Below are 26735 nucleotides of genomic sequence, written 5' to 3' on the forward strand. Positions count from 1 at the left end.
ATAATAATAATAATTTTAATTTATAGACCACTTTTCTAATCCCACATGCGTTACAAAGTGCTTCACACAAGGCGATCGCAAAACAAGCAGATCATAAAAAACGATTATATTTCATATATGTAATATGTATTATATATTACACATTATCTGCAATCGCAGCACACAGATATGGATATATATTGCTTATAGTTTCTTTATGCTTCTATCAGCGCTTTAGTTGAATGAAAACCGGAAACCACGCGCACCCAGCTACTTTGCCCTGGAAGCAGTTTACACATCCACACTTACAGGCTGCTTGTTCACTTGCAGTTCAAGTGCTACAAGTCTTATGAGCTCTCTGACTAACTGTCATATTTTCAATAGCTCACACCTGACGTTGAGATGAATACATGGCCGACATCATAAATCCGGAATATGGAGGAGATCTGCAGTGTCAAGTAAGCTGTCTTTAATTTCACAGTCATATACAGTCAAGACAACCTGGCAAGTTGTGCCAAGTGTCTGTTTTGCTGTAGTATATTGATGTGGCCTGCAGAGAGCGTATAAGCATAATAGAAACTGTTGACAGAAGCACCAGAGGTCCAACAGTAGACAGTCTAACGATGGTTTAATATTGAGCTCAGATGTCACTGAGAATAAATACTGGCAGGCTGAGAAATCCCACAGCACCAGCGTTTCAACAAAACATGTTTTTTCTGTAACTGTTGAAAAACACAAGGGAGGGATGATTAAAATGCACATGAAAGAGCAACATGCAATTGTGCACAGATCATACAATAAAGATGAACACACACACACACACACACACACACACACACACATACGAACACTACAGGTTGCTCCCAAGGTGTCTGGATTCATTAACACCTCGGCTATGCATGTGATGTTTGAAGCTCAGCAGGTGCTGCACAGTGCACAGAGGCCACACATTAACATACTGTGCCACCAAAACAGCATGCATATAAGACTAAAGGTTGACACAAATTAACACCGTCACAAGCAAACATAATTAATCTTGTAGTTTTATGTTCTGACGCTGATCTTAATTTTTACTCAGTTTTGTGCGTCTCATGTATTTACATGACACTCCAGTCACAGAGCCAATGCTGTCACATCTCTTGTGATTACAAGTTTCTGAATTGTGGCGTTCACGTCTACGTCAAATTCGTAGTTACACTTGATAAACAAGAATTTTTCTGAAAGCTCAGATATATCCAGCTTGGTACTATAAAAGTGCCTGAAAAGTAACTCATGTCAGTCAAAGATCTTCATTTAATTTAATTAATTCCAAACTTAATGGATTTGGTGTTTGGTCAATGCACAGTATTTTAATTTTCATACAACCCTTTTGATGACATGAACACTCACAAGTTGTTAACATTGGATCTTTCCCAGCTCTACCACCAATCCCATTAGTGTCAGATTCTCTGAAAAAAGTATAACTGATGATATTTAAAAAGTGTCAAAATCAAAATGTACCACTGTTCTGAAGGTATTTCAATAATCCTCAAAGAGTTTTCTAACCATCTAGATGAAAAACATGCCCTCTGTTGGTTTAAAAAAAAAAAAAAAAAAGATTTTTTAACTAATTTCACAAGTTGCAACTATATTTCCTAATCTAAGTAGCTGGAAATGACATATTTCCTTGCTTTTGTATGACATGTATGAAAATATAAACAAGTTAAGCTACGAAAATATAAAATAATACAATGAAACTTCTCTTGACAAACAGGCAAGAATCTGATTTGTTATGCATTTTTTCATCCATTCTGGGAATACCTGTCAGGGGAGTTATAAGTTAAAGACATTTTGGGAAATACACGTATTCACTTTCTTGCCGAGAATTAAATGAGGAGATTGATACTACTCTCGTGTCTGTACAGTAAATATGAAGCAGCCAGTTAGCTTAGTTTAGCACAAAGACTGTCCAAAGATAACAATATTCGCCTATCAGCGCTTCCAGAGCTCACTAATTAACATGTCATATCTCATTTGTTTGTCAATAAGCATATTTCCTACAATTTTAAATAATGATAATTTTTAATATTATTTTAAACAATCCTTTTGGGTTTTTCAAAGATCACCAGGTATTTATTTTTCAGAATATCAAATGCTTACCTCTGTGGTTCAAATGTAATGGCAACACATGGGAGGCACAAACTGGGGCTAGTTGTAGTTCAATATTGTTTGCTTTTGATGTGTCTGTGCAGTTGGATTTTGACTACATAATTTAAAAAGACATTAGGTTAGAGTTTGAAGTCTTCAGTACATCAGTGGTGTAAATGCTGAATATGATTGATGTTTTTTGCTTTGTTATTGTGTCCTCTCATTTAGATTGAAGAGGTGGAGGCTCTGTCTTCCATATATGGTGATGAATGGTGTGTTATCGATGAAGCATCTAGAATATTTTGCATCAAAATATCAAACGACATGGAGGAACCAAAGCTGACGGCATGTTTGCAGGTAGAGAAAATACACCTTATATATGATTCACACGTTTCTGCCTTTGCAGTTTGTTTATAATTCAGTTCATGATTTTTCTGTATTGATCAGATAATTCTCCCACTTGATTATCCAAGCACAGCCCCTCCAATCTACCAGATCAAGTAAGTCTATTTGCCTTTCAAATTTAATCTTGAGGCGATCTGCTGAGTTGATAAAACAACATCCCACTCAAAAGCCCACTCCCCGTCCTACTCAGTAACCCTCTGTTTGTTCTCGCCTTTTGTAGTGCAGCCTGGTTGCGAGGCCCCGAGAGGGCCAGATTGGCAAACAGCCTGGAAGACCTCTATGTGTGAGTGCCTCTCATAATTTCTGACTTAACGAGGTGGTGCTGTAGAGTGATATTGGTCACAACAAAAGCTTTTCACAATTGTTTCCAGGAACAGTGCAATCTTTCTGTAGATCTGTGTCTGTTGGAGAATCCACTCTCATACAGAAATGTTTCAATCTTAACAGGGAGCATGCAGGGGAGAGCATCCTCTACCTGTGGGTGGAAAAAATTAGAGAATTCCTCGTGGAGAAATCCCAGAGCTCAGAAACAGGTGAGGTGTGAAAAATGAAATTCAGCCTTGAGGGCCACACTTCAATTTGCTATTCATAATGACCTGAAATGACACTTGATAAGACAGAAGAGCTAACTTTATAGCACGCCAAGAGCATGCATTTTCATTCTTTCTGTTGACCATTTCATCCTTCTTAATGAGAAGGATGAAACCTGTCTTAAGCTGACTTTTTAATGTTTCCATATGATTCATTTTAAAACAAAAAGACTGTAAAAGAATTTGGGGCACATAATGGCTACATGTATGATGTAATGCCGAAAGACTGAGGCTAAAGCTACATATCGCAGATAAAAGGTCAGCATCCTCACCAGCTGAGGACCCATGTAGAGTAGAAACGAAGATGCCACATTGTTTGTGTGTTGCAGGGTAGAGCTATAGGGCTCTAGCTATAGTAGTATAGTACAGTAAATAAAAATGCAATGAATAACTTATTAGTTTGGCAAACAACACTATTTAAGGCAGGTTTGTCTGGAGTGTAAACTTCCCTAACCCAATAAAGAGCAGGAGCTGTTTTCATTACTCTAATATAGTAGTGTCTTGGTTCCCACAGGGTGGATGTTCTGGTCCTGAACAGGTATTTTTCAAATGTATGCTGTAACCTCACAAAATACATTATTAACTAATGACATGCCCCTTGCCTTTGGAAATAACACCATGTAGCTAGTTAGCCGGGCATGCTAACGTTCGCAGCTTAGGTTCAAGCCGATACTGTAAACACACGGTTTAATCCACTCTTCCCACTTTTGTTCTTGTCTTTAAAGGCCTAGTGTCGCTCTTGTTAGAACCAAATGCACACCGCTTCAACATGTGAGGAAATCCAAAGCTTGACAGGTCTGCTGTGCCTAGTAACGGTTGCTAAGCTATGATTGCACAATCTCTGTCCGTGGGCAGGGTTTTAGCAAATGGTCATTCCCGCACTTTCTAAGAAGCTCGAGTGCATGATAACATCCATGCACATTAAAACCTCGGCTCTGATAAAGCCCACATTTAGATTAATTAGATTAGTTAGATATTTTTAATATAAATAAATAGGTCCAGGTGAATCTACTTCCCTTTTTGAAGTCTCATCTAATGGTGTCTTCTTTCTAAACTCTTGCTAAGATGCTCCTCCATTAGTAATACAACTATCTGTTGTGGCCTCAAGCTGCGATAAGATGAGCACAAAGGCCTGTAGCGGCATTAAAAAAACCCTTCTGTGTCTGCATTGAATGAAGATGGATATCTATGTAATGCCTTCTGTTACCTTGGCAGATTCTTTTGAAGTGTAGAAAGAGTAAAAGAAACCTAAATGAAAGATTTCCAACAAGTGTCACCCTGAATCCGGTTTTCTGGGGAGTCTGGTCTGCCTTGTTTATCTGTGGCCGAGTCCAGCAGTATCTATTATCGAGGCAGATGGTCTCTTTTCAGCAACAAGCTAGAAAAATATTAAGGGTCTGCCCCATTATTGTGTGGCATAAGTCGCCCTCTCTCTGTGATTCATGTGGTAATAAGTATAACTGCACTTTAGCCCAGAGAAGCATGATTGATGGCTTATTCCCCATCATTCAAATGGCAGGAACATGGTGGAGAGAGAAAGAGACTGTGTGTGTGTGTGTGTGTGTGGGAGGAGGGGGGTGATAAGGCCGAAGATGCACATTTCACAGAAAAGGAAATGAAAACGGAGTGAATATGACAGAGAGGATGTGAAAAGTAAAGACAAATAATGGGCCTGATGATGAAGTTTGGTTGAATGAAACCAGGCAGAAAGCAAAAGATGAAAAAATATCAGAGACCAAATGGTTTTTTCACCTACTGTAAATATGAAGTCCCATTTTTCTTGCTTTTAATGAATTTTGGCAGCATATGTGGCTCTATTTGTGTGTGTCTGTATGCATGCATAGAATAAACACATTGTCACAGCATGCTTGTTAGATTTCCTGTTTTTATCGTGGTCATATAAGATTTAGCAGGGTCTTTTTTTCTTACATATGAAGAACATTCAAAGATAAAACTGGCAGTAATCTGTATTTTTCTCATTGTCAAAGAATATCATTAAAAACCCAAACCAACAATGAATTAATCCTACTAACAAGTATTGCCTCTATATCAAGAATACCTCTGTCATAACGCTCCATTGTTGTCCAAAACAGTTAAAAACACATCAGTGAGCCACACTGTTGCCCTGGGTGACACGTTCCTTTATCACAGTTAACACTTTATTTTAACTCCCACATACACCCTCCTGCTGCTCTAAATACTCACTAAAAGCACCAAATTCACGACTGAAAGTTGTCCTCAATAAATGCAATTTCCCCCTGTCTGATTGAAGTTTGACAAAAACTACAGTGCCCAGCTGTTTTAGGGAATTATTCAGCCTTTCTATAAGAGTAAAAGTACAAAATAAAGATTTATGTCTTCAGTAGGAATGAATGCATTTGGGAGCTACAGAGCTTTCTTACTCTATATTTCTACATACTGGCTTTCCACAATGATATTTGTACATATGTTGACCAATGAGCAACAAAACTATTACAATCATCCTGCAGGAATATACATGAGGTCACCATCACATGGTTTGTCCAGCTGTCAGTCCACTTTATACCACAAGGTTCATGATACATACATAGAATATCAGATGACTTTTCAGCAGTTCAGAAGTTGTGCAATTCCTCTTTCACTGCTGAGTCTGTCTAGAGTGTGCTTGGTTGTAAAGAACTTTAAATTTTTTTAAAAAAAGGGCCACACACATAAACTAAATACACAACAATAATACTACAACACATTCTTATAAATGCCAGTAAGCATTCATTTGGTGATTTGGAGTTCAAAAGACATCCAAAACAACGTGGAACTGAGCAACAGATTTGTTGGGATTAACTGGCAGAGTAAAAAAAAACCAAATTAATGTCACTCAGCTCTTCTTTGAAAATTCAAACCTTTCTCAATAATTAATGACACTGTACCAAGTCAAATTTGCAGGATTCTTGTTAAAAATGATATCAGCTTCTTCATAAGTCCCAAAAATCCAGCATCAGTCAGGCTCTAGTAATTGGTGTCATCCATTATGAATAGTCTGTCTTGGTTTGTTAGGTTATGAAACCATTTCAGTGTCAGTGTCATGAAAGGGTAATTTAGTAATAAGTGGCTCAATAGGTGTCATTTTAATGACAAGCTGCCCAGCCTGCAGACAACACAATGAAGACCTTTACAGGTGGCAGGAATGGGTTGGGAAAAAAAACAACAAGCTTTTCTTTAACAAGACACTGTTTCTTACATGACCTGCCTCAGTGGATCAACCAGAAAAGGTGAACATCACTGCTGAGGAGGAAGTGGATGATGATGAAGACATGCAAGACTTCAGGAATCTCAAACTGAACACAGAGAACGCACATCTCTTCATGGATCATGCAAATGGTACAGCCGACTCAATTAGCCACACACTCTGGAGTGATCAAAATTAAACATGGTCATTATAAATTTGATCTTGCCGATGAAGTGATGTGTACTGTAACATTTTGTCTTGTAGATGAAGAGATGCCTCCAATAAAACATGGAAATACCATCACAGACCGACGCAGTACCTTCCAGCCTCACTTAGCACCTGTGGTGACTCCAAGACAGGTACAGCACATGTTTTTCATAATTTCTTCACATTACTGCACAACACAAAAAACAAACTATTGTTCATATTTATGACATTTTCTATTGAAAAATTAAACATTGCCTTATTTGTCAAAGACAAACAAATGAAATGAGTTTCAGTAGAAAATTCTTGAAGAGGATATAAATGTGTTAATTCATGCAGCAACATCACAGACTGAAACATCATGTGACTGGCATGATGGCTTTCTGGTAACAGACCAGTTAGTCTTAAACGCGTCCACCCGCTGTGAAGTGCTATTTGGACAAAAATATTTACAAATGCTGCCATCCTCCAGAAAGCAGATGCAGTGACACCCGTATAGTATTTACATATTTTCTTGGAATGGTCTGGAAGTGTTCTTTTATTTATTTTATTTATTTATTTATGACAGCTTTATTGAAACAAGTATACAACAAGTTTACAGCACCTTGTGTATACAGTCCGTAATCACAAACATACCAGGGGGACTCAAAAAAAAGAAATAGTTCAATAAATATCTTGTAAATCGTACAGTGGTTAGAGCGGCGAAAAATGAGAAATACTCTCTCAGTGTTTGATTTGTCCGTTCTTGGCTACTGAAGAAACATGGCGGTGCAACATGGTGGGCTCTGTGGAAGAGGACCCACTCCCTATGTAGATATAAAGGGCTCATTCTAAGATAACGAAAACACAACCATTCTTATTTGCAGGTGATTATACACTAATTGAAACACACTTATGGATATTAATTCCGTTTCTGCCAAGTTCAGTCTACTAGATGCCACCAAATTCTACACACTGTACCTTTAACAATTCGGATTTGTGCAAATTAATCAAATCGAACTGTGAGTGGAGACTCCTGTCATATTCAGTGAATCCAAACAATACAATTTTCCAAAGTAAAAAAACTGAGAGTAGATCTGCAATGAATTGTGACAATTTACTCTACAGTTTGGGAAGCTGTGGCTCAGGAGGTAGAGCGGGTTGTTCACTAATCAGAAGATTGGCGGTTCAATCCCCAGCTCCTCCAGTCCACATGTCAAAGTGTCTTTGGGCAAGATACTGAACCCCAAATTGCTCCTGAAGGGTGGGTGTGTGTGTGTGTGTGTGTGTGTGTGTGTGTGTGTGTGTGTGTGTGTGTGTGTGTGTGTGTGTGTGTGTGTGTGTGTGTGTGTGTGTGTGTGTGTGTGTGTATGTGTGTGTGTGTGTGAGAATGTCCTGATGAGCAGGTTGGCATCTTGCATGGCAGCCTCTGCCATCAGTGTATGAATGTGTGTGAATGGGTGAATGTCTGCATGTAGTGTAAAGTGCTTTGAGTAGTCAGGAGACTAGAAAGGTGCTATATAAATGCAGTTCATTTACCATTTTGTTTTGTATGGGAGCAAGACCAAAATAAATGTAGCAGCACTTCTCTGAGCTCCCCACAAAAGGTAGAGCTTACATCAATGTCTTTCTTGAGATTCTGTAAATAATGATTAGTTGGATAAAAAAGGATATTTCTTTGATTTTGTTAATTAAAAAAACTTAAGCGGCAACAGCCAAAATCTTTCCTAACAAATATCTCCAACAAATTTGGACCAATATGATAAGGCAGAGGGTACCTATGATGTCTTGTTGAAAAGGTTGATGGATTGCCTCATTTTTATTCTTAGTTTCTTTAAAATCAGTGGTAACTGTGTATTAAACAGTTCAGATCATTCAATTTGACATTCCATAATAATCCAAGTTAACAACCCAGCCTAACTAGTTAGCTGACAAGCTAGGTAGCATGTGCAGCCTAGGTGAAGTTTGTTACTGTCTGACATTAACAGTAAACTATTGCTGTAATGTGCATTACTCAGACAGCATAATTTTCAACCTAACTTGGTTTTGACTCCCTTTTCTTACACAGACAGGATTTTCAGTACAAATGCAGTTTATATATAACGCTGTGCTGAAGCACCTAGAGCACAGGGTAAAATCCTTGTCTCAGCAGTTTTCATAAACAATAGAGCAGATGTATGACATGCAAGGTGAAGTGAGGAATATGTCATGATAATCATTGTTCTGCCTGTTGTGTGTTGCAGGTTAAAATGGTCCTGGAGAAGCTGTACGAAAACAAGAAGATTGCTAGTGCCACACATAACATTTATGCATACAGGTCGGTGATATCAGCTATATACTGTGTGCATGTAGTGTCACAGTGCATACAGTGTATACTATAAATATAAATATATATATATATATATATATATAAGCTATGAAAAAGGGCACAATAAAGCAAAAAACTGAAGGCTTTCTAACAGTATAGTGTATAATATAACACAGTATTGTGTATGTGTTTGCTGACACGTGCTTGCCTGTGTGTGCAGTTTTGTTTTTTTTTGCGTGGTTTAATGAAGTCAATGTTGAGCTGCTGATACACTGCCTGGGTGATCATTACTCACAGGGAGGAGATGTTGACATTTAAACCACATAAAAAAAAAAAAAAACTTTTATGTTGAAGAGGCTGCCATAGTCACAATATCATTCTCTGACAAAACTGTTTTAATCCTCTTCCACCTAATGCCAAGCTGTTGTGATTCTGTCTGTTGCAGAATTTATTGTGAGGACAAGCACAGCTTCCTACAGGACTGTGAAGACGATGGCGAGACAGCAGCAGGGGGAAGATTACTCCATTTACTGCAGGTTATCATTTCACTCAGAAAATACTGACCTTGACTCATGAGTCTTTCAGCTGCATACCAAGCAGTATGTCGTACTTGTTAAAAATGCAAAAGGAGCTGATAAAGTAGTCAGTAGAGTGTTCAGAATTGATATTATAACCACATTATCACATTTTCTTGTTTTATCCAACTTTCTTTTGGCTTCTGCCAATTGTTGTCTGCTCTAAGCTGCCTTGTTCAGTTTCACAGTCTGCACAATTTGGTATCTGGTGTGTAATTGTTTGAGTAAGGAGCTTTCCACAGACTCCCACAGTACACTACTTAAAATGTTTTGTGTGGTAGTTCAGTATCCTGTATACCTTATATAATAATAATAAGTATTTCATGATATGTTCCCTATAAACAACACAAAGTATATGTGTGTGATATGTGAAAAATACAAGTTTACTGGCCCTCAAAAAGATGTAAGTAACTCTTAATGAAGATGCCAGATGGTTTGAAAATGGACAGGCTACTGCACCATCAGTTCTGAGAAAAGCTACAGTATTACACCATCAAGGCTCAATAGTCTCTGTTTCAGTAGACATGGGAACATTTAATAAAAGGTGTGAATATTGTATTATATACATAATTTATTTGTAGGACATCATGATGTAGGGCTGCAACAAGCAATTATTTTCATTGTTGACTGAGCTAAATTCATTTTCTGATTCAATTTATGAATTGTTTATCCTATAAAATTACAGAAATTTGAGTGAATGAAAGTGAATAAGCCTAAATACCTATGCTATAGCCATGCTGTGTGACAATGTATAGCACTTAGGTACAGCAATGCTTAGAAATGAATACTAAGATCAGAAAATGCTAACGTGCGGATGTTTAGCAGATATAATGCTTACTATGTTCACCATCTTAGTTTAGCGCATGCTAACATTGGCTAATCAGTGCACAACACAAAGTACAGCTGAGGCTGATGGGAAAATGAATTCCTCCTGAGGGGAACATGAATGTTTGTACCAAATTTCATGGCAAACCATGACAGTCCATTTCAAACCACTAATGTCAACCTCATAGAGGAGAAGAGAAAAAGTCAGGACATCACCAAAGTCAGTAGGATACATCGTCTGGGGACCATCAATGTACAAAATGATGTGCCAATGCACTCAATTGATGTTAACATATTTCAGTCTGAACCAAACTGATGGGCCATCTGCTAGACTGAGATTGCCATTCATAGCCAAACCACTAGCGTTGCTAAAAAAAATGTCATGTCATGATGTAGGGGTATAATCCTTGATTATTTTAGTAGTTTGTTAAACTGGCAAATTTCCTAGATCCTGAGATGACATCTTCAAATAGAATTCAAGCAGGTTTAAGGATTTGAGGAGTGTGACTGGATTGTATCGATGTCCGCTCCAAATAAACCTTTGAGAAAAAAGAAATGAATGAAAATAATATCATTATATCATGAAAACACCACCAGAAATCAAAACAGTTCATGGTTTGATGTTGATTTTAACACTTCATGTTTAATAATTATCAGAACTATTAGTACTTCATTAGACAGGTTATTTTATTCATTTATTTTAGCTTATTAGGGATGATTATATTGTCTATTATATCTCATGAATCAGTACCACAATGTGAATATTGCTCTGCCTGCAATCAGAGCCTTTTAGACATTTACTGTATTTTGGTAAGTGTACTTGAGAAAATTATAACTACACAGAGATGAAGCCTGCACGGTTCTACAAGGGGAAATGGCAGCATTAATAAGACCCACACTGCTAGTATTTACATAATTTATAAATTTCCACCCAGTCCCTCTCCAGGGAAATTTGGTCCCATGACAGTAATTTCACACAAGTATTAATCTTTTCATTTCTCATATCAACAAGGCACTTGTCACTGCGCGTGTTGTCAGATGGCACTATGATTCACACATACACACCCACATCACGCTAAAATGTGCAATTGTCCACACACTTTTTGTTTCCCCGTAATATTGAATGAAGGCCAGTGACAAGACAAAAAGTTTCTTCTGATTAGAGCTCAGTGTTGACTTATGGTAGTTCTGTCATACTCATTACCAGGGAGCACTGAGTTGTGTCAAGCTTTTCCAGATGAGATCCATGACTCTTGTCAAAGTTCATACTCATTTATAAGATGACAGCAGCCATCTATGCCAGTGTGACATTTAGAGAAATAAATCAGTGTGAAGTAGTGCATTGGATTATTGGTGTGTATGTCAGAAACTGTGACCCTCTGCACATGATTCAAATGAATCAAGCTGTCTTTGACTAGCAGAGTTCCCTCTGAAAACCATATAAAAAACATATCACTCAGCTCAGACAGTTTTGGCTTCAATTTTCTTAGCTTATCTTTTAGGTATTCGAAAAAAAGGCAAAAAAAATTTACATTATATGTTTTTTTTCTGGGAACCTCAGCTCCCTAAAACAATTCCTTGCCATTCCATTTGCATATTTCACTACAAGTCTTCACATTAAAGCTGCTCTAATCAATATTCTTATATTAAAAATGAGTCAAATGACTTATGTGTAATGTTAAAGGAGTTGCTTGTAGTGATGAACCCACAGAGAGTAACTCAACCCTGCAGTTCCCCACAGCTCTACTGAGCAATTTAGTGTCATTCAGCTCATTGTTTTGGTTTTATGGATGGCAACTTTACTGATTTGATTCACTCTCACAGCTCTCATCAGTGTCTTTTACACATGCAGGCCAGTATTTTCAGCTAAAAAAAACCCAACAACCTAAAGACCCATTGTACACTGCCAGCCCAGCAACAAATGGCAGAAAGCAACGTCAGCAACTACCTAATTAGCCAGAAATATCTGGCAGCTAAAGAGCCTGATATTTCCCTCATGAGTTGGTTGAGACCAAAGACAGAGCTAAAAGGGAGGTGAATATTGGACTTTCATTAGTAGGGTGATGAGAAATACTACTCCAAAGGAATGCTAATGTTGCTCTACGTTTAAATAGCCAACTGTTTGCTAACACGTTTGCCATATCATCTTAGAAGGTGATAATTTGTCATTTCTACAGCTTGTTTCCGCTGCCCCTGTGTGCCCAAAAAATCAATTATCGGAGGTTTAAGTTACTTTTTATCAGTTTCGGACCATATGAAAATCTCTGCTTCCTAAGACAACCAGTAAACAAAGTCATTAGTTAAAACAGGGAAATGTAAACTCATCAACTTCCTTTCATATGTGCCTTTCTTAACTCACATGGACAGATTCAAAGATGCACTATCAGGTCACTTCCAGCAGCTGACTGACCTTCTGTAACTGGAGGGATGGCATCAGGTCCTCTGTCCCTCTGTTCATCCTTTTGAGCTACTGATTAATCTTCTGCTTGTAACATTCTCAGCATACTGAGCAATTTACATGAAGAGCTTTCTCCTTAATCTATTCTTCTCTAATCTCATTTTGCTCCACAACCCTTTCTTCCCACTTCCTCATTTAGATTTGTGCTTTCTGCCAGTGAAGATGGAAGTGTGAGATGATGAATAAAAGAAGGATTTGACTGATAGTGTCAACTGCCAGATGTGGAGGGATCCCCTCAAATGACAGACTGCACTGTTTGTGTGTGTTGCGGTGCAGAGCCAAATTCTCCTCTTCATATCAAAATGACAGTCTGCCATTTCGGGGAATTTGCTTATTTGCTATACATTTGGAGAATAGTGTCAATTTAATCTCTCTTCAGTAGAGGTTGGTGGAGGACATGTTAGCTTAGCTTAGCACAGTGAAGACAGGCAATACAACTACCCATTGTTAAAAGTAAAAATCCGTTCCAATAAATCTAAATTCAGTGCACATTATGTCTTGTTACCTCGCAAACCAGTCAACAGCTCATCAAAATCACCTGGATTTTGCTTTGAGGACAGGAATTCTGAGCAATCACTGTTGTTGCTCAAGAAATAGCTTCAAAGCTTAAGATAAGGACTTGTTAAACAACATTGTTTTACATGTGTTGAATACACACATACATGTTTTAACCATAAACACATCACTGGGCATGATCTTTTAAGTTGATATGGTGAACAGTTTCTTATTTACATATCCAGCAGATATGGAGCAACAATTCAGCCACTAGATCTAGCACTATAGCACCGACATCTCAGACCAAAACAAATGTGTGTCATTTACTCAATAAAGTTGGAAAAAAAAGAAAGCCGACAATTCATGAAACTCACATCAAACTGTCAAACTAGGCAGTGCTGATCATATATGGATCAAGATTCATTCACTGCTCAGATCACCATTACTCCACTATATCTTTACATAGCAAGTAATTGCTTGCTGTAATCCAGTGAGGCTCAGTGTCATTTATTGGACTTTTAATGGTTTTATGGTTCCCCTTTTTTAACAGATTTTTTTTATTGCTATGGGAATATAGTTTTATATTTATTTGAGTTTATATTTATGGTTTTATTTTATGTTATTTTGTGGGTATTTATATCTTTTGTAAACAATGTTGGCTGACTATGATTTGAGCACGGTGATTTCCGAGATTTTACAAATTAATAAATTGAACCTTGAACCTTTAGTTTATGTGCTAACCATAGCTAAACAGGTCCCGGAGCTACATATTGAACTCACAAAGATGAAAGTGAAATTAATCTTCTCATCTATTTGACAGCAGATAGTCAAATGTCCACACATTTTGGACTGACACCTGATGCCAAAATACAGCTAATGGAGATTAATTCACTGTGTCACTGGTGTGAAACATTTGTCTGCCAGAGAGGGGTGTTTGTGTCACAGTTTTCAACCTGTATGTCTAACAGTAATTCCTCTGACTTCATCCTGTCTCTCTCTTTGTATGTGCAATATGTTTTTCTGTATTTGTCTCATGCCCCTCTATCTCTGATTCACACTCACTTCACAAATACCCTGTGTTTTTCTCTCACTACAGATTCTGGATGTGCGTAATGTCATGGTGGTCGTGTCTCGATGGTATGGTGGTATTTTATTGGGTCCTGACCGCTTCAAACACATCAACAACTGTGCTAGAAACATCCTGGTGGAGGAAGGATACACTGCCACGGTGAGATGCTTGCTTGGCATTTCTCAGATATCTCTGTCATCTTCCACTGACACATCAGTCAATTTTGACTTTGCTGTCAGTTTTCTGATGCTGGAAACCACCTGATATCTTGTAGTTTAATTGACGTTACACCCTGATGTTCCTCCAATTATCTGAAAACAAATAGACAGAATTTTTTTGGAAACAGAGACCCCTTTCAACACTGTGATGCAATATACTATATAGTTGCAGGTTATAATGAGACATAGATTTATTATAATAATATAGAGTGTCTGTTCACCTTGCTTTGTGTTTCCACAGTAACTCCTTTATAGCTGTCACATTAGGCATATTGGTTCATTTGAAGTGTTTGGTTGCCACATGTTCTGGAGATCAAACACTTTCTCCTCGCTTTCGCCTGCCTGAAGTTAAGTCCAGTCTGCTTTGAAGTTGTCTTTGTGTTCAGCAAAGTTATTCAATTGATGACATGATTTATGTTTGAGCTGTCTCCATACATAGATTAAAGGTACGGCGAACCAACTCTTACAAGTATCCTTCTTCAAAACCCCAACAACTCACTGTAAAAAATGCACTGCACTTGATTTCTTCCCTATCCTCACAGCAAAGCCTCCATTTCGCCTATACTTCAAGCCTGGACTCTGTGACAACTAATTAGAGGACACTACCCGTGGATGTAGGATTTAAAACCTTTCATGTTCATAAAGTGCTTTAGATATTAACAATAACAGTTTAAAATCTATTCTAAAATGAACAGCTTAGTTTTAGTTGGCTTGGGCCATCTGAAGCCTGTCTAAATCTTTTTGACAGATCAAAAGAGGATTGCAATAATCCAGACCTGATATATATCTACAGTAAATGTGATAAATGAAAGCATGTAGGTTAGTTACATTGTCATTAAGGCAGACTAAATCTCTGTTTTTTGTTACCATTGAATATTTGAATTATCTGAATATAGACCAGAATGGGCAGTAACTGTTGCATGATGTACTGAGGGCCAATATTTGGTCAGAGTTTACCTGTAGGACCAGGCAGTCCTGCAGAGCCCGTAGTCAGTAAGCATTATCTGAGGGCATAAGTGGGTGTTTTGGTGTCTGATAAGCCTTCAAATTCATGGATCTATTACTCAAACTGGACTTCCAGGACTGCATTTCATGTGTCACCGGTACCTGAAGCAACACCGCCCACCAACAGAGCCCCTTGCACTGTTTTAATGCTGCTCTAATGTCAGCATGCTCACAACAACAATGCATACTGATGTTTAGCAGGTATAATGTTTATCAGCTGAGGGTGATGGGAATGTCATTAGGTCTGTGGGTATTTACTGTAGTCATAAACCAAAGTACTGCAAATTTTGGCATGCTGGTGGCGCCTGATGAAAAAGATCACAGAAGTTACTTCAGTTCTTCCTGAAGGAAATATGCATGTCTGAACCAAATTTCTTTGCAATCTATCCAATAGTTTACAAATTCACAAAGATTTTAAACAAATATCCACCAGCTGATGGCGCTAAAGGAAGCGTCAAGATTTCATCCTCTAGGGACCATGAATGTCAACAAAATTTGTAAAAAGTAATTTGTTTTGGCAATGTATATGCCTTTATTGGACAGCTGACAGTGGCGAGATGACAGAAAATGAAGGGAGAGAGGGGGGGGGAAGCATTTCAGGCTCGACAAAAGTGGTGGACCAAACAACCCACATAGCCATTCCTAGAGTAATGCCTTATGAAGTATGGCTTATGAAATGACAATAGCGGCTAATAACACTGCCAAGACTCTTGGCAAGAGAAAGCAATTACACAGAAATAAAACAGGACCCAGAATTGACCTTTGAGGTACACCAATTTAATATTCATCTGTGAAGAAACACAGAACTTTCTGTTGTCTATATAATAAACAAAAAACTTCAGGTCCTTCAGGTCAGTTCTAGAAATGTCACAGTTCCTCAGCCTGTCAATCAATATGTGATGGTTGGTTGTATTAAAAGCTGTGCATTGCTTATCAACAATTTCTTCCAGTATTTTTTAGGTGAAGAGTAAATTGGAAATAACTGAAGGAGAACAGAGAGAGAACAATTTTGCCATAGGTTAATCCAAAATTAGATAAATCCTCTGACTACTTGGATTGGGTTTAAGAGGAAAATAGACTACAGCAAAGAAAACAGGAGCTGAGCCACTAGTTTTACACCTCAGGACCTCACAAAAGGAAAGGTTGCTGCCACTTACTATACGGCATGCGAGTTCCTTATTAAAAACAGTAACAAGCTACTTCTTGTTACCTCAAACTGCTGAGAAACTCCAATCTGAAAAGGGGAGGCAAAACTTTTATGGCGATAGTGAGTACAAACAAAGAAGATAATCGGAGAGTGACTGGCTTACAGCCCCAATACAAACACCGTATGAGGTTATGAAGAGGCTGCGTGAATCCACATTTTCTTTGAACATTTGTCACTGTGCTGTATGTAACAGCATCATCATTCATGCTTGCTTTTTGTTCAGACAAGCTGTTAAAATGTCGGGAGATCTACACGTTGGCAGCCTGGATTGTCAGAGCAATAATTAGTTCAGGATGTTTTATAAGAGTACTTAAGAATACAATGTTTGGTTTGATGCAATTGTTGGAACACATTAAAATAGTATGGTGTTTGCCAATCAGTACAGTGTACATTTTGCACATTTCACTAAGGCAGGGAAACAGCAGGAGTCCAGACAAAAGTGTCTGTCAAAAATTGAGTAATGATCCGGCAAACAGCACTCAAATATTGAGCTTGGAGAAAGCTTTGGCACCGTTAAGTGGAGTGCTAATGTAAGGTAATCATTAGTCTGTTCATTCTCTAATCTGTCCCTCTTATTTCACAGGATGAGGCCACCAAACCAGGAGGGAAGACCAAAAAGCCAAAAAGCAAGAAGACAAAATGAATTTCAAAAGAAAACTTTTATTTTTTTAAACATGTTTTCACATCTTTGCTGCTGAATTCAGTGAAAATGACATTTGTAGATGATTCAGATGAATGGAGGGAGTCAAGCAGGGGTTGTTTCAATTAAAAATAATTTATTGAAAATAACTAGTATTAAAATGTCTTTTAGAAATTTTGAATTGTTATTTTAGCTGATCACTTTAACTCTGCAATTTATATTTTTGACTGATAAGCCTTGAAATGAAATGTTCAGAGTTTTCATTAAAGCAATCAAACCATGGGATTTGTTCGGAAAATATGATTCTGACATCAGCAAAAACTCATACCAGGATAATTGACCCATTTTATTAGAAAGCAACATAATCATTACACATTTGAAATGATGATTTTGTTCACGAGAAACCAAAAGCATGACCATATTTTTTCACTGTTCATTTTAAATTATAATGCTCCATTTGGTCTTGATGTGGACACACTCCTTTTAAGTGTTAATTCAGCTCTCAGCAAAATCTGAATGAAGTTCATACACAATTTATTCAGCATTTCCAAGAATTATGATCAGACATGACTGCTCAACAAAAGGAAGTTCACCGAGTTTCACTGATGCAAACACTCTCACATACAATTCATGTCTGTTTTCCCCAATGCAATGGGTGCATTTGACATCCACTTAAAGCCTGCTAAATATTCAACTTCTTGCAGCTGCGTGTTCTCTCAGAGCACATTGGTTCCTGAGGGGTTTTTCCCCCACCTCTCCGTTTTGGTGTCACTTGATCCCTGGGAAGACACGGTCTGGATATTAACCACTCTTGGGGCTGGCATTAAGCAGCGGAGGACTGCTTTCTAAAAATATCCCGGGCTCATCTGTGCGCTTGGGAGTTTGGTTTTCACTGGCTCATCCCAACTACTGTGAGGTAAAAAAAAAAAAAAAGTTGACTTTTATCTGTGTTCAGTATCTTGTGTCAATGGAATGAAACTGATAACCTGATCCAAGAAGGACATTTCATTTAAATGGTAACTGGCTCACAATATGCTGAGATTCCTGAAATTTCCTCTCTGCCCGTGTACAAAGCTGCCTGTTCATTTCAGCCATTGAGAATAATTACAACTAATTCACTTAGCTGAGCAATTTTTCTCCCTGAAAAGCTGTCATCATGCTGAACTCATCATCTCAGCCCTTAATCATATTTTTAGAGGCTTGTGAAGAGCTCATGGAGCTAAATTCATACCCATGGCTGAGGAGGATGATTAACCTACTTGAGAAATTTCAAATTTCGTCCCTGCACTTGTTCCTGCTGTTAATGTGACAACACACCTTGGGAGAACTTTGATGTAGCCTTGATCAAATTTGATTGCTATTTCATGGTTGGCAGCAATAATCCTATAATAATGAATAAAAATATCCTTTCAATGCCTGCTCAAAGTGTTCAGTATATAAAAAATAAAAGAGTAAGAGGTAATTGAATAAAAACATGAAGTGTGAAATATGATATTAATGAACCAATCAATTGTAAAATAATTTAAAGATCCCCTACAGACACATGTAAGGTATATTAAAATACTCTGATTTGAGTCACAATTTGAGTCTAATATGGCTTTAATCACAAAAAAAGCTAATTGACCTAATTAGCATAATTAAAATGACATCTACTCATTCTCCTTAATGTAATGTAAGTATTGTTCATTTCAAAAGTTTAACTGCTGGACACAAGGTGTCTAGTTCTAATTCATTGCACTGGAGGTTTCAAGTTTCTACCTCACCCTTGTTTAAATTGCATGCGAGACAACGATTGGCTCAAAACTAGTTGTGATGTCACGAATCATGCTCGTAAGTACACGCCTCAAGCACTTTAAGGTAAACAGAGAGAAACTTTCCACTTTCAGCAGATGAATATGGGAACAGACTTCAGTGTCAAACTCTGCACTTACATCATTCTACACAGTGAAGCTCAAACATTCAACTGATCGGATGGAGGAGTCAGGTCAGTGTCAACAGCAGCAGCTAAATGCTTAATTAAGTTACCTCAGCAGCACTTTAATGCTGGGAGGCAGGGGGCAAGTGTTTGGGGAAAAGACCATTATGAAATCAAAACATAATTTAGCATTAGGGCATTTTGAAGTGAATATTCCTATGATGAAATAAAAAAGGAACTCTAATAAAACTGTTAGATAAAATACCATTTCATAATGAGTTGAGTTTTAATATAACTTAATACGATATAATAATGACTTACTTATTTAATGTTGAACAGCTTTGGGCTCCATGTATTATCACCCTTGACATTTCATTTTTCAAACAGAACTCTGTGTTCATCAGGATCAGGACACTGACAGCCTCGCAGCTTTTCTAAAATTAAACTAACTTTCCATATTGTAACAGGAAAAGAAGATGGTATTTCTTTTTCCATGTCTTCAGGCTTTATCGAGTGGATTTATCAGGACTTTGACCTCTGAATCACTAACTGAATCACTGGTGTATTAATAAATATCTATCTGAATCACTGAACTGGATGTGCTGTAGTTGTAAACATCTATCTGAATCACTGAACTGGATGTGGTGTAGATGTAAACACCTGTCTGCTAGTGAAAGCCTCCTTGCAGACATCCTGCTGCCAGCCGCTCAGTTCACTCCATCTCAGTCTGCTTCATGCGTCTGGACCACTTCAGCTTTTGATTGCAGAGTTCAGCCTTTGATCAGGTGCTGGTTGGACAAAGAAGCTCAACGTCAAGAGAACAGATATCACCCGAGAAAGATCGGAAGTTGTATTGCCTTCAAAATAAAAGCGTAAGCGACGCTTTGTCTCCCGGAAAACAAACACACACTCAGGACATTTTAAACTGATTTAGTATATTTTGGGTGGTTTTGATCTGATGAACAACTGACCCACTGAAGAGAGATTTGCACAAGCTTGTAGCATTTCAGCTGTCTTTTGTATTATAGCTGCCTTTAAGTCAGCATGCCAGCTTTAAGTACCAGATGTTCCATGATGTTATATGTTGAGAAAACACTGCATTTCAATACCCAACTATTGCTTCTTGAATGCGTACTTGTCATTTTTTGTAACCTTGGTTACTCTCAAAAATGTTGCAATAAGACGTTTATGTTGAAAATATGACCGGATGTTGTGCCTTTTGTCTATTCTGGTGGTCTTGACAGCTATGGCAAAAGCATCTGTGCGCTCGCGGTAGGCACAGATCCAGCAGCCAGAGGAGAGAGTACCCAGAGGACCTACAATTATTGTTATTAAAAATTAAGCTTTAATTGAAATTCATGTCCCTCCAGATCACTGAACTATTCTAAGGGGGGAAAATGGAAGATCTGGGGAAAGTGTTTTCATTTAATCACAGGTCTTCAGTCATGTTTGACACCTTGGTAAAGTGGAGCGGATCGTTTGGGCGCGCAATTGGACTTGTTCGGGGTTTCTGTGCGTGACATGAGAAAGGTCTACAATGATTTTGGCATTAAATTAACTATGGGGGCACATATCCTGGAGTCCAACTCCAGCGGCAACTTGACTCCTGCTGTGTCTGAGGCTGGGACTGTCCTCCCGGGCTACCTGGTGGTGATCTTATCAGTGCTCATGGTGACTCTGGTGGTCGTGGTGGTGGCTGGAAACGCGCTGGTCATTATGGCTTTCATTGTGGATAAAACCCTGAGAAACCAAAGCAACTACTTCTTTCTGAACCTGGCTATATCTGATTTTCTCGTGGGTGAGTTGGTGCCTCTCTTCGTCTTCTCCTTGGTCCCCCCCCCCCCCCCCCCGTCAGTTCGCTCCAATGTGTCTCTTCAAGTCTTTTGTTCCTCCCCATGAATGAGTGTGTCATATTGGCGAGTTCAGGGTGATCTCATCGTCCTTTTTGGTTCATTCATGCGTTATATTTACCATGGAGTAGCCTGTTGTATATTTTTTTGTATATTTTTGTATTTGTTGCATCCCTTTAAAACAGATAACAGGTTGCAATTCATTTTTGTGAGGCATTCACAGCCCTTTTATTGTGCTGCTCTTATCTGCAGCATTAGATAAATTACACTCTTCTCTTAAATGAAACAATCACTTCTCTTATTTCTAAAATGTCTTTCATTTAACCCTGACCCACTGCAGAGGGTTGGAGTTTTTTTTTCCCATCACAATTAACCAAGTGGTCTCACATCTCCACTGAGATGTGGAGAGGTGTGAATGTTAATCCTGTAGTATTGGATGGGGGTTGAATTATCATGCAGTGTGTGTGTGTGTGTGCCTGTTCCAGGTGCCTTCTGCATCCCAGTGTACATCCCGTACAACCTGACAGGCCGCTGGATGCTTGGTAAGGGTCTCTGCAAGGTGTGGCTGGTCGTGGACTACCTGCTCTGCACTGCCTCAGTCTTCAACATTGTCCTCATTAGTTATGACCGTTTCCTGTCAGTCACAAGAGCAGTAAGTACGGGCTGTAGAGGTGCTCATTACCACACACACACACACACATAACTGACCCTACCAGAGTCAATACTAAAAGGTGTCACTCCTTGGAGCAGCTTGCTCTGCAGAGAAAAGTAATTTACATTCACAGCTTTATTCCCCTACAAGGGTGTCTGGCTTTAATCTATAATTTTGTCCAAACAGTTTCAACGCAGAGCTTGAAACATCGGGTCACTCCACTGATTTCACACGTAAAGGTCATGTACCCTAACTGTGACAACAGCAGTGCGTTGTACAACAGTTGTACGATGTCTTTGTGACTCTGGAGGAACTTTTTAAAGTTTGAATAAAATAACCCCTGATGATGTCGTCATCATTTTGACAGTAAACCTGCATTACAAACTGGAGGTGTAGGGTTTGGGAAGAAGTGGGTGTTCAGGAGGCATGGAGAGTCTAATGAAGGATGCTATTGTGTTGCATTATGGGAATTGTAGGACCCAGCGTTTTTTGGAGCTTGACTCAGAGCAGAGACTAAAATCACAAATATCTCGGCCTCTGCTGCTTCGATTGGATCATTCTTTTTAAAATTCTGTCTCTAGCAAGTCTGTCAACTTTGGATGTGAAATACTAAACTGCTGGAGGAGCCCTTTAAACCATAACAAAAACAACCAAGATATTTATTGCCCCTATTAGCTTCATCAGTGTAAAACCAGATATTTTCTTCATGGTTAGTCATCAGTTATAAAAAATCTCCCAGACAACATTCTTGCTTGATAGGCATAAAACTGAGATGTTTCCATGTGAATGTTTTTTATGATGCAGCAGCCTGTGTTATTTTTAATTTACTAAATTTGTGAGACGCCGCTTTTGCAGAAAATGAATTTGATTTAGCTGCTTACTAAACAGTGTATGCTAATAGGTCACAACTCTTTGCTTGTGGCTGTTTTTATCTTGTTTCGTAACAATTGTTACATCCTAGTGGCTTAGTTTAAAACCTAATTTATTTATTTGATTTCTACCTACAGAAAGCACGATTTCTATAATTTACAATTTAATTTACCTTTGCTTTTGTGATGAGCACTTGAGATTGAGGAATGAATCAATTATTACCACCGTGAAGTGGCTCTATTTCATTATTTATTGACTCAGAAAAGGGGATTTTTAAATTCGCTCTTTAACCAGAGTCACATTAGCAGCATCAGTGTCTCACAGCTGTCACAACTGCAGAGAGACATTAGATGGTTTGAGGCAAAGAAAAAGAGGAAAAAACAACAACAAAAAGGGATTGTGATAAATGGAGGAGTTCTGCTGAATGAAAGAGTTTAGACTGAGAAGAGGTGATGTGAAAATGGAGCGAGCGCGAAGGGAATGAGCGATGGGTGCTGATGAGGGAGGAGTGGATCTGGAGAAACCAGATGTCTCTTTCACACTCTTGTATTGCATCAGTGAATGTGGCTCTCAGCCTTACATTCCCCCTCTCTCTTTGGCTTCAGTGACACACTGTGGAATAAGAGCCTGATGAGTAGGTTTTATTTACAGTGTCACTCTGCTGCTCTGTGGCAGCACAATACAAACAGGGGCTCATTAGAACAAACCACTCAGAGCAGAAGCAAGTGCGTTTGTCAGCCAGTTAATATGCAAGCAGCTGTTGCTGTTTGAAATGTAACAAATTGTGTTATTTTATGGCAGAATTTGTTTCCTTTTTAACTGTGCATAGTGCTTTGTTCATAGTGCCTCTCTTTTGACACAGGTGAAATACAGAGCGCAGAGAAACATGACCCGCCAGGCTGTGTTCAAGATGGTGGCAGTGTGGGCGTTGGCCTTCCTCCTCTATGGCCCCGCCATCATCTTCTGGGAGACGATTGTTGGTGTGAGTGTTGTCCCGGCCCACGAGTGCTATGCCGAGTTTTATTTCACCTGGTACTTCCTGCTCAGTGCTTCTACCTTTGAGTTCTTCACTCCGTTTGTGTCTGTGGCCTTCTTCAACCTCAGCATCTACCTGAACATCCATCGGAGGAACAAGAGCGGGAACACCGGTGCCGAGGACAATGCCAAGATGCAGAGGAACAGTAAGATGTACAGAGAAGGAGGAGGAGGTGGCTGGTCTGTGTTTTTTGTCAAGACTCGGAAGGTGTCGTCCAGCGAGCCTACTGCTATCTCTGCAGTTATCGAGGATGATGACGACATCCTGTCCCCGTCTTCCAGCGGGGACCCTAACAACAGTCACATATTCACGCAGAGGGAGAAGTTTTCTCCCAGCAGAAACAACTCCAGGCTGTTTCAGCCCACGGCCTCCTGCATGGCACCTGGCCGCAGAACACAGGGGTCTCGTCTTTCCCGAGACAAAAAGATTGCCAAATCTTTGGCCATTATTGTCTGCATTTTTGGGATTTGCTGGGCCCCTTACACTCTACTAATGATTATCCGTGCTGCCTGCAGCGGTAAATGTGTGGCGAACTACTGGTACGAGATGACATTCTGGCTTCTGTGGTTGAACTCTGCCATCAACCCGTTCTTGTACCCACTCTGCCACAGCAGCTTTCGAAGGGCTTTCTCAAAGATATTGTGTCCTAAAAGACAATCAATCCAGCCTCAGATTGAGGCTCAGTCTTGTTAGATGAACTCAGTATCACTTCCACGCTTGATGAATGCAGAAACTGTTGTGGGTCAAACACTATTAAAATTCATTTACTGTTCTTCCATATAAAATAAGAGAAATGCTTACATTAGTGTGAGTTCTGTGAGGATTGTCACTACATATTTGACAGCAATACAACAGTGTTACAAAGTCATGAACAGTGTGCAAGAAAGGAAACTGTATTCTTAATGACAGGGTAAAGCAGTAGACTCTTAAAGCACCTTTACAATACAATTGCCCTTGATTAAAGCACCCCCAAGAGCCAATGTCAGATTTTTCAAATGATGTACATCTTAATTTCAAAATGTAAGCTAACCTTCACAGACAATCTTTCTAAGTAGGACAGGAAGGAGTGACGCGGCTCCAGGCTTTCTCACCACTGAGTTCTTTATGTGCGGAAAGCTGTGAAATGATGACAGATAGAAGGTGATTACCATAATTTAGTCTAAGATATTATATGAGAACTACAGCACACCAAGTTGTTAAATTATGGCCTGTGTGGATGAAAGCACAGCGGAGGGAGACAACAACTTCAGGTTCTTCACAGGGCTGTTGTGATGGGAAAACCTTTCAACTCCTATTTAGTTCAAATTGATGTGAACGAAGGATTTCATGGTCTTTTACAGTTTTATAAAGTTTCATAATCTCATTTTTGCATAAAACCCTTTCACCTCAGAGTTTCACATAGCTGTTCATTTTTAAAAGAAAGTAAGGCCTTTTATTGGAAATTCTCGATTAGGAATAACCCCTTGAGATGTTCCATCTCTCCTTTTGCATGTCTTCAAAATGATACTTTTCAAGCTTTTCATCATGCAGCAATAGGTTGTGATGTCCTCAAAGTTAAAAGCACCTGAAAAGAAGAGAATGACCTGCATTTGTTTACTGACTACTGAGTGTACTTTTATCACAGTAATGTTTTATATCATTTTATCTGAAAAGTGGTGTAAAGGTAGGGGAAATCAGCTGTAACCTGCCAACACTGAATCTGCACTACACTTTAAAGACGTGTTTTTGTTGATGCTCCAAATGTACAACACTATGAAATGAGGACAAACTTTTGTACAATAATATCTATGCCAACTAGATTGTTGTGTTCTTAAAATGCAGTATTTATTCAAAGACTTGACTGGTTTCTACCACCCAAACTACTACTTGACTACTTTGTATCTTGGCTATGAATGTGTGTTGGTGTGAAGTAGCCAAAGAAAGAATAAAAAGAAGACTGACTACAATTATGTAAGCTTTGCAATCGTACATGTTATTGGTAAAATGTGGACCAGTTCAATATTTTGGGAAATATATCTATTCACTTCCTTGCCAAGAGTTAGATGAGGAGGTTGATGTATCCACGCAAATTGAATGTTTAAACTTGAGCAGGCTTTGTGAATCTACCAGCTCCATAAACGCACAGAGACGAAAGCAAAAGGAAAAGGAAAGTAAAGAACTAGAGTCATAGGCTCACTCCCATACACTCACTTGTGTCTGTTTTTACTTGCCAGTGTTACAGTTGGTACACTGGCTGTTGGTGAATTTCATTTCTGTCTGAACACATCTTACAGCTAATTCATCAACACGTTATATCTTATTTGTTTGTGCCTCTAGAAAGTCACATTGCTGGGCCTGTCATCTGGCACATAATACCCTGTAAAACTACAAATTGTCATTTTTACACTTGTTAGGATGAAACAAATACAATATACACACAATATACTTCTAATATACTATCAATTATTGAGCTTTAAAGGGGCGGGTAGATGGATTTTGTTTCTTTTGGATAGAGCCGTCCTAGCTGATCCACCTTTTGTCCAGTCTTTACGCTGAGTCAAGCTAACTGGCTGTTAGCTGTAGCTTCATATTTAGCATAAAATCATGAGTGGTATGAAGCTTCTCATCCAACACAAGAAAGCAAATAAGCATATATGCCTAAATGTCAAACTATTGCTGTGAGTGTTTTGTGAGAGGTTAAAGGTTTGTAATACTTTCTGGTCTCTGTGATAAGACAGGACAAGATAAGGCTGACATGAGCCAGCTCAGGCATGAGTGGGTGGAGAGGAATCTTGTTGTGCGTGTGAACGGAAGCTGTGGTGTGTTTATGATGCACACACCTAACAAATTTCTGATGAGCTCAGAAATACTCACATAAAAATATAAAAAAAGTTCCTTAGCTCAGTTCCCTACAGCTCAGATCATCACAAAAGACTTAACACTGCAGTGAAAGTGAGGAGTTCTTATTTTGAAGAATGCTGTCAAGCTTTTATTATATGATAACAAGCACATGATAAGTGACAGAACTTTAGGGCTTTGACCTTTGTTACATATTTCCTGCACAGACGAACAGAAACAAAATATATCAGAATGCATCCTTAGGGATTGAAGACTGCCAGGAAACAACAGTATCACTCTGTCCTG

At 38.7% G+C, this 26735-nt stretch overlaps 2 protein-coding genes across 2 annotated transcripts; both read left to right on the top strand.

The window, feature by feature from the left end:
• The first annotated feature begins 244 nt into the window (after positions 1–244).
• On the top strand, positions 245–17571 carry impact (impact RWD domain protein). The gene is made up of 11 exons (XM_044361429.1): positions 245–437; positions 2335–2463; positions 2554–2606; positions 2732–2794; positions 2959–3044; positions 6333–6458; positions 6571–6665; positions 8733–8806; positions 9243–9333; positions 14247–14378; positions 17233–17571. The coding sequence occupies exons 1-11, from the start codon at positions 390–392 to the stop codon at positions 17290–17292; spliced, it is 957 nt and encodes a 318-aa protein (XP_044217364.1). The 5' UTR covers positions 245–389; the 3' UTR covers positions 17293–17571.
• Positions 17572–20489: 2918 nt separating this feature from the next.
• LOC122988975 (histamine H3 receptor) lies at positions 20490–25558 on the top strand. Its single transcript, XM_044361653.1, has 3 exons — positions 20490–21002; positions 21540–21706; positions 23439–25558. Exons 1-3 carry the CDS (start codon positions 20726–20728, stop codon positions 24303–24305), a joined length of 1311 nt encoding a protein of 436 aa, XP_044217588.1. The 5' UTR covers positions 20490–20725; the 3' UTR covers positions 24306–25558.
• Positions 25559–26735: the final 1177 nt, after the last annotated feature.

This window comes from Thunnus albacares, chromosome 9, assembly GCF_914725855.1.
Source record: "Thunnus albacares chromosome 9, fThuAlb1.1, whole genome shotgun sequence".
NCBI lineage: Eukaryota > Metazoa > Chordata > Actinopteri > Scombriformes > Scombridae > Thunnus > Thunnus albacares.

Excerpts from the sequence above, each read along its gene's own strand:
- LOC122988975 (XM_044361653.1), top strand. The coding sequence starts at position 20,726 with ATGAGAAAGGTCTACAATGATTTTGGCATTAAATTAACTATGGGGGCA. Across the intron at positions 21,003-21,539 it reads TATATCTGATTTTCTCGTGG|GTGCCTTCTGCATCCCAGTG; the intron begins GTGAGTTGGTGC and ends TGCCTGTTCCAG. Across the intron at positions 21,707-23,438 it reads TCCTGTCAGTCACAAGAGCA|GTGAAATACAGAGCGCAGAG; the intron begins GTAAGTACGGGC and ends CTTTTGACACAG.
- impact (XM_044361429.1), top strand. The coding sequence starts at position 390 with ATGGCCGACATCATAAATCCGGAATATGGAGGAGATCTGCAGTGTCAA. Across the intron at positions 8,807-9,242 it reads CATAACATTTATGCATACAG|AATTTATTGTGAGGACAAGC; the intron begins GTCGGTGATATC and ends TGTCTGTTGCAG. Across the intron at positions 14,379-17,232 it reads AGGAAGGATACACTGCCACG|GATGAGGCCACCAAACCAGG; the intron begins GTGAGATGCTTG and ends CTTATTTCACAG.